Genomic DNA, 9,290 nt, shown 5'->3' with positions numbered 1-9,290 from the left:
TTGATATATGATTTACTGCACGAAAGGATTTATAACAACACAAGATTTACTCGCTTGAAAAGCCATTTACGCAACATTATTGAAATAATTGGAGCTCTGTCACATCGATGTCACTCGTTAAACCAAGCATCAACCTTAACCCAATTTTTATGCGATTATGCTAATTTAGCGACATTATTAAATGCTGTTTATGATTCATCAATAATTGCCTCGTTCTTGCAATACAAGATTTTATGATCGTAAATCTTTAATTGCTGGGATTATAAACAAAACTAATTATTTAATTGAGGAAGATATTAATAATAACCGATTTTATATGTGATTTATGTTATTATATGCAATGTGGAATTTATAATGTGTGACGCGGCTTAGTAATTATTAAATCTAAATTGCTCAAACGCAAACGGACTTTGACTGCAACAACAATAAATTTTTGTTCAAGAAACCATCAGGTTTTTTTCATATGGAAATCAATATGTCCGCGATCTTGTATGACCGAGAGAATGATTGAGACTACGTTATCTCTCCTTTTTGCGAAATCATTAGAGCTGATCACGTGTCCGCCCCTCATCGTATTCGTATTGCTGGGCGACTGGTCGCGTTAGCGATCGCAGTTTCACCGTGTCGTGCTGTCAGTTGTATCAAGCACTATCATCGCGACGCATCTCTTATTATTGGCTCTCGATCGGCACGCCGCTACGAGCGTACGTGCATATATGTATGTATGCCTTCACGCGCCAGGTGCATCATCAGGTGATTGTCAGTCGAATCACGGACGCGCACGATACTCGAGACATTCTCGTCGCTCAGTCGTCGCTCGAAACGTGCACGTAGCATCGAGAAATGTCGAGGGACGCTGAAAAAGGTATGCGTGTACGGTAGATTTACCGCGTGTGAAATTTTGTGTCAATAGTCAGCTCCATTTCAAACGCGTTTGATATTTTGACATCATTTGTTCTGTAGCAAACCGGTTCCGCACTTCGATTCGGCTCGGTCGCTCGCATTTTGATGTTCGTAATTTACAATCTTTATTCGATTTTCACCGAACGATATTGTGCGATACGGTTTTTATAAAATGGTTGGAAATCGCCGTTTTTATTGTGCGCAGTTCATTAGAGTTTATTATTTAAATGATTCATAAATGTTATTAAGTAAAATGTAAAATAGTGAAAAAGTTATGTGATTGCACATTAAATATCTGATAAATTTATTGTAGAAACTATCAAGTGTTATATTATAATTTCCTGCTTTTATTCTTTGTGATACTAAAATTATCCATCTTTTTTTTCGTTTTTAATGTTGCTTCGTTATCGTGAATTTCGCTTTTTATAATTAAAAAGAAAACTTTTTATTATATTATTCGCATCTTTGATGATACAAAAAATTAAATGTATGTGTCGTGCAAGATTTCGTGTAAATGTCACGGACGCGAATATACATGTATATAAACTTCTATCTTGTGATAAATATCAACATTATTCAACCATAAATAGATTGCGTCATGGGAAAGTGGCTGGGGTGAACCGTCCTTTAAAATAAACGTATACATTTGATGTGGGACGTATAAGATGTGGAAATTCGATTCACATTACCACTTATAAGCATACTGTAATAGAAAGTGTTCGGTTATCGCGCTTCACTGGTGAAGGTAATATACTGGTTCTCAAGGAGACTTGGCGATGAAATAAATGTTACATATGCGAGTGATCAATAATCGATATTTAAATATTAACAGCTATATAGGGTATTCGATTTAATCTGTTCAACTATATTACATAAAATATAGTTTCTTAAATGGAAAAATGAAAACGAGACAATTAATGAGATGGCCCATAGACAATTTTGAATCAAGTTACGTCAATCTGAGAAACCCGTCCCATTAAGAAGGCTAATTTTTTAAATGGAAACTCTCGACAAATATAATACCACTCGATAGGCTCGATAGATTTCGAAAAGATGAATTCAAAGATTTATAATATTAAGGATTTATCTTCGATATTATAGCAACGAATTCGATATGATAGAAACGAATTTTTGAAAAACCTCGGCTCCCAAGAGTATCGATTTTTGTTCGATCAATCTGTCCACGTTGATATCTCAAAAATAATCGGACCTTTTACACTATAGATCGTTAGATTTGTTTCTTCAAAACCTATCGAATGATGTCTTTTTTGTCAAGAATTTCCATGTGAAAAATTTAACCTTCCTCTTCCCCTCGAAATCTCGTTAAGATACGGTTGCTGGATTTTGCAGATTGATGTAATTCGATTCAAAATTGTCTACGGACCATCCCATTATTGTCCTGTTTTCATTTTTCCGTTTAAAAGACTACATTTTGCGTAATATAGTCGGACAAATTAAATGAAACATCCTGTATAGCTACAATTTGCAAAATCATATTTATATATTCATCAGTAAAACGCCGCTATAAAAAAAAATTACTTTACGATCCATTACATAAAGTATAAGTAATTTCATTCAATTTATTAACATATTATGGTGATATAGATATATATCACGCACAAATTTCATCATTACAAGTGTTGTAAAACGATCATCAAGAAATCTTCTCTGATTTTTGTTATAAATCAAGCGAATGATGATGCAAACTAAATGAATTACATATTTAGAAATATTTTTTGTCGAACCTTTTCTCTGCACTTTTGAATACATAAAATACTTGCTTATTTTGCATTAAATTGACTAATTGTCCTTTATGGATGAAAGTAGTTCTAAGTTTCAAGGCATTTGCTAATTGTGTATGCAACGTATGTAATCGTACAATGGATACATACATATCCATATGATATTGAATACTGTGTTCGCGAAATAAGGAAGTGATGCGTCAATTGAGAAAAACGGAAAGATAAATAGACTATGATTGTTACAGCATTATTTGCATAACATTTTATGGAAATTATAACTTATATAAAATTATATATTTATATAATTTATATACATATTTATATATATTATGTAATATGCAATAAAATGACGAGAAATACTTTTGAGTGAAAGGTAACTTAAAATTTATTGAACGGTACTATATTAATGACTCATGTCGTAAATTAAAGCTAATCTTGCAATTTACATATAGCGTGCACGTGATTATTTTTCGAACAATCTGTGCTTTATATTTTGTCGCGTGAGATTTACAACGGATAATAATCTGTAATGTGCAAAAATCACAGACTTCTATATTATGTTAGGCTGCTAATATAACAGTACTATGAAAGTGATGGAAGAGTAGCCATATCTATTATAAGACAGAATATATAGGTTGGACAGCTAAGTATGCTACAAATCTTTGGCATAGTTCTTATTTTCATATGTGCACTATATATATATACTTGATATTTGTCATTGTTTTATTTCTACTTTAAAACGTACGTTTATTATCACGTCTTATCAAAAGACATGATATATCAAATTCTGCTCAATTAAATATAGCTACCCTTACATTACATTTTATCATATGAATCTTATACATATTAGCAATGTAATATAATATATAGAAGTTTGTTATAAAAATACTCTTAAAAATACTCTTAAAACGATCCAGACCAACGATATAGGAAAAAATATACTATCACTTAATATATATTGATCCGCGACGTCCACGTAAGTTGATTAGCATGAATTAACATTTAAAATCCAGGTTCTTAGCTAAGTATTATAGAAATGCATTGCGAAAACTGTGTCGTAATGTTTAATATACCATCATTATGTGATTCGATTTGATCATATGCAGACACATTTACAAGATTTTGAAAGTTTTCTTATGTTTATTTCATGTACTATATAAATCTCAACACATATATATTTTATTGTTAATTTTAAAACTTGATGTAAATAAGTATATTATTTAGTAATCCTAGTTGTAATCTAATATATTTTTATCATATTATTAAATTATTATTAAATTTAATTAAATTTAATTACTAAATTATTAATTATTAAATATGGAAAAGATAATTATATATTCTAAATTTATTTATTATTAATTAAATTAAAAAATATATAAATACTATTGCTATATTTTAATTATAAACAATATTAAATAAAAAGTAAAAGCAAATACACAGCATAAATAACAATTAAACAAAAACAAAATATAAACTAGAGCAATATATAATTAGAAGATAATTTAATTTAATCTTTTTAGATAATTCAGAAATTCTTATAAATTTAAGATGATTTTAACTCTATATCTATAAAAATTTATTACAGTGAGAACAATCAATGTAATTTAAATATACGTCTTTATAACAATAAAAATGTATAGTAGCATAATTTGTATATATTGTGTTTACATATTATATTGTATTACATAAATTTTTATTTATAATTTTATATATTGTCTAAGTATAAGTTTTTTTCGGCAAATGTTATCGTCGGGCGAGGGTACTCGAACAAAAATGAGAAAAATATTGTTTATCAAAAATATGTTCAATTTTAATTTTGATTGTAGATTTTTTGGCAAGCCCGGAGACCGAGCAGCTGTTATCTACTGACACGTGCGGTGATGCATCAGAAACACGTGTAGGACTGCAACGATGGTCGACGGACAAGTCGAACGTTCAAGGTGACGTATCGTCATTAAAGTCAACACCTCAGGACAAATCTGTATTGAATCATAACGTACAGATTGGCGAAACCTCGAATAATCCGGTTGCCGTGATAACGCTCTCCTCAATTACCGTAAACGACAATGGAGATAATGACAATCCACCGCCTTATAGCGCAGTCGCGCTACCAAATCACGCCGGCTGGCCGTATGGACTTTTTTCGTTCGGCAACACAAACGGGGCGACCTGTAGGATGCAAATACCATTGACACCTTTCCAAGCATCTCTAATACCGGCTACAAATTTCAATTCCCAAGGGATTAATGGTCTGCACGCGTTACCGATGCCTATAACGCCTCAGCGGTTCTTCAAGTTAGATTGCCATAGGAATTCTTTTGCATCGACGTCATACGTAGATAATGAGATCGCAGAGAAAACTGATGATAAAAAATTGCGAAGTAAGTATCAATGATCAAAACTTATAATCGCTTCACACTGTGTATATTTAATCGTAAAATTTACTATTAAAAGAATTATCTATACATTTAATTCTGAAATTGCTATTTTACATACATATAAAATTAATGTACGTATGCTCTTTGAATTTATTTAAAATTTTTTATCATATCTTTGTGAAATGAATTAAAATTTAATCTTAATTTAAAAGACTTTATATATCAAGAAAAAATGAAAGAAAAAATTTTCTCGGCCAACAGTAAAATTATCATTGAATGGCTTGTGAAAATTGTCGTAGAAAAAAGTTATTTATTATTTTATTTTAATGCATGCCTTGAGTATTTAAGTATAAATTAATTAGTATCAACATTTTACCTTGTGTTAGTTTAACAACTACGAAAAGATCGATATTGCATTTAATTTTAACGCAATCGTAAACTAATGATCGTAGCAATATTCAGTTCTCAATAATAAGATCAAAATTAAAAACGGTCAAAATTACTAATCATTTGTTTGTCAAAAATAATTACGATGGACAAAAGAAAGTCTAAAATAAATAATTTTTAACAGGATATGGGACTATTCTTGCGGCAGCGGCGGTTATTATCTTTCTTATGGTTTTGTCCTTGATGGTTCGTTTCGTCATGGAGAGGAGTTTGTGGCGAAGATAGCTTGTCGATAAAATCAGCGGTTACTTCGAAAATGTTCATCAATAAATTGTAATGCACAAAAGATCATTTAATGACGGATCTGTGATCAGACTTTAGCACATAACGTAGTTTTATTTAACACGAAATATACTTTCGAGTTATTATACTAGTTGTTTTGATCCAATCTCTTTGCACACTCTCATTTACATTTATTTTTAAATTATAAATGATGGAGTTTTAGAGATTTATCATTGTTAATTAATATTTTGTTTGTGTTATGTTTTTAATATACAAAACACGAAACATGTGTATGTTATATACAAGATAATTTGATAATTGCATTTAAATTATTTTATATCTCTAGTAATGCCATTAATTTATGCATTGACATTTTCTAAATATCGAATGTTAGATTTCATATTTATACGTTTCATAACTTGTACATTATATTTTTATATTGGTATAAAAAAAGCATGTAATGAAGGTTATCATGATTGATCCAATGTTATGTAGATATTACTTATTATGTTTTTCCTCATCAAGAGATAACATAATCTATTTTAAAAATGTGAGTGTATTCAGTCTGAGTAATAAAATTCAGACTGTTGTTGTGACTTTTGACTTTTATTCTGTTTAGATTGCATTACGTTTATTGTAAATAATGAAAGATGCATTTTGACATTAAGAATGAATGAATAAGAAGGGTAATATATGTATTCTTACATATGTCCGAAATTGATTTTTTAAAAATTATAAACTTTCAAAGATAAGCGAACAACATTGTTCTTATAATTTTATTAAAGTCTTATATTATATTAGACATCGCTGACTCGGAAATAAATAATTCTCTAGTTATTGTTTACATATCTTAATCTATATTGTCTCTATACTAACTTAGTCTTCTATCATATTTTTCTGCTTTTATTAGATTTTAATGTGTTCAATGTCATAATTCTGATATCTGAGTCATCGTAATTTTATGTTTGTGATTACAAAAAATAACTACGTTTTATCTGAATTATGCGCACACTTTAAATTATGTGATCATGCATAATAATATGCCAGTGATCCCGTATTAAGTTATAAGAACAATTTTGCTCGTGAATCTTTGAATGCTTATAACTTTTAAATAAAGCATCTTTGAACATACGGTTACCTGAACTTTTTTTATCTATTCGATCCCATTTACACATTGTATAAATTTAAATCCGACCTTTATGGACATCCGGTATATTACATTATTAAATATATCATTAAACATATCAAGGAGTTATATAATGGAGGTTTTAATGATAATATTGGACTTTGTTAGGGGCTACGCTTTAATTATGTTGTAATATGGGTCTCTCATTTGCTTCAGAATGCTATTATAATTCTAATTACGTTTAACAGTTTTGTCAAACCATTGTTACTCTGATAACCTCAGTTTTGGACCCATATTCGAAATGACGTTCCCCTCAATCCCCCTCAGATCAATTAACAAACAATGCACCGCGAGGGAAATTAAGTTGTAAAGTAATTCACACTGTGTAATGAGACTAGATTTTTATTTATGAAGAAAATTACATCTATAAGCATATGTATATTATTCGTATATGTAATTATATAAAATACACACAAATAATTAATTAATATAACTTTATAATTGATCAGTCTTTATTTATGTAATTTATAAATCTCTAACTAATTGAAATGTCCATTGGTGATGTTATACAAAGTTCATAATTATTTGTCAAGACTGTTATCTGTTTAACGTAGAAACTTCGACGCTTATTGGTCCGATGGGACGCCGATGACGAAGTAGTGAAAGACGGGGAAGGAGTAGACAACGTCATGGTGGAAGAGAAGGTAGCTGAGCAATAAAGTTAAGAAAGGGAAGGGTAAATGGAGGCGCTCATCGTATACTGATTAAAAATACAAACTGGTATCTCTTGAGAATAGGTGATCAGAAAAGTCTGGATATCCCGGGAGATGTGAAAGTTTGTAACTGAAGATAAATTCTCAAGGTGAAGATGGATAAAGCTAGTAAGAGCATAAGTAGGCTTTTAGTATAACTGAGTTCTAAACAATAGATATTTTTAAAATATCTCTAAACATCGGTGTATGTATATATACATGCTTGTTTAGTATATTTTATATTAAAAAAATAATAGATATTGCAATGTTTACGTAAAATTGTTGGACGTATATTTTGCCAAAACCTTTATTAATTTGAGCATTTGCAATTCAAATCCAAGTTCTTTTTCTAACCAGCACTTAAATATGCAAATGATCCTACACGCATTTCCGTATACGTTAAGACGAAAAATTTTACGCGCATATAATTTTTATAATGCTTTGAAGTACGCGGGTTTCTTGTTAAAAATATATGATAATAAAAGGGCCTCATAAAACAAAAGAGCGAGGTCGATTTTCCTCGGCCAGTGGTTTGCGCAAAAGCCGAAGAGGATCAAAGATGATAGAAGTTTAATGCAGGACGAGAAGCCTCAAGGACGAAAAGGAACGCTGGCTATAAAGCCAGACAAGTTAGCGGCCAGAGTAGCAAGGAAAACGAAGGGTCGGAGGGTTGATGAAAAATACAAAAATCCTCTCCCTTGAAAGGATAAAGGGAATGGCGGCGAGTTCGTGCCAGGAAAACGACACGACGCCAGGACACTCGAGGCCAGCAGGCCCGCGAACGAGGGTAAGGTGTTTGTCAACGGTTGCCGGTAGTTAATTACTTTACATGAAAGGAACTTCCAGCCGTTTCGCCACTCGAGGCAACCTCGGTTCCCGCGTGCCATCAATTCCTCCCCCTTCTCCCCTTTGCATCTCCTTCATGAACTTAACATCACCCCTCGCGTCCCTCGTCTTCCTATCATCTGTAAGAGTTTACGAGTATCTAATCCAGCAGACGGGTCATACTAACTGTAAACGCGAACAAGGCCTCTCCGCTATTCTCGTAACGACTTCTATAAAGGGGATAATTGCACGCGAAAATCTGTTAAATCTAATTATTAAAAAAATTTGATTATTAATTATAAATTAATCGTTACATTTCTTTTATTTTTCATAATATCTTTAATTTTCTGTTATTTGCTATCGTTTCTTATCAGTGTTAAATTGTCACTGAACATTATGCAATACACTTTTACATTGTATGCACAGTAACCAAAGTTACGATTCCCCAGTTTACAAAAGATTTTTCGCACGATGGCGGCGATATCCGGCAAGTCTGAGATATATATATAGTTATACACAATGTGTGTGCACGCGTATATATTTCGAGTGAAGAGTTTTCGCGATGTTTCTTACTCACTCTCATAACAACGCAGCAACAGAAATAGTAGCACAGCGTGTGTGGGCGCGATACATCATTCATATATATCCGAATCTCATATCGGTTTCTGATCCTCCGGCTATGATGGCTTTTGAAGGGCCACTTCCCTCCCGCGTCTCACCCCTGTACTCTCAGCCGCTCTGTTTATTGTTACGTCGCATTTATGCATGAACCCTCGCGATTCTATTGTCACGAACACATGACGGACTACATCGGGCACGGGAGAGAACGCTTCGTGCTTTCTGAGCGGAAGTCGGTAGCGGCGTGAATGGAGATGGGGTTTATTGGGCCATAGAG

General features: G+C 31.9%; 1 protein-coding gene across 2 annotated transcripts; it reads left to right on the top strand.

Moving 5' to 3' along the window:
• The first annotated feature begins 618 nt into the window (after positions 1-618).
• Positions 619-7,842, top strand: LOC115232750. 2 transcript variants are annotated; one of them, XM_029802813.1, is made up of 3 exons: positions 619-865; positions 4,472-5,026; positions 7,433-7,842. In XM_029802813.1, the coding sequence occupies exons 1-3, from the start codon at positions 844-846 to the stop codon at positions 7,468-7,470; spliced, it is 615 nt and encodes a 204-aa protein (XP_029658673.1). In that variant the 5' UTR covers positions 619-843; the 3' UTR covers positions 7,471-7,842. The 2 variants fall into 2 exon arrangements, with proteins under 2 accessions (XP_029658673.1, XP_029658672.1); XM_029802812.1 differs by lacking the exon at positions 7,433-7,842 and adding an exon at positions 5,595-7,302.
• The last annotated feature ends 1,448 nt before the right edge of the window (positions 7,843-9,290 follow it).

This window comes from Formica exsecta, unplaced genomic scaffold (genome assembly GCF_003651465.1).
Source record: "Formica exsecta isolate Colony F162 unplaced genomic scaffold, ASM365146v1 scaffold15, whole genome shotgun sequence".
In the NCBI taxonomy this organism is placed as follows: domain Eukaryota; kingdom Metazoa; phylum Arthropoda; class Insecta; order Hymenoptera; family Formicidae; genus Formica; species Formica exsecta.
This window is presented reverse-complemented; position numbering and strand designations above follow the sequence as displayed.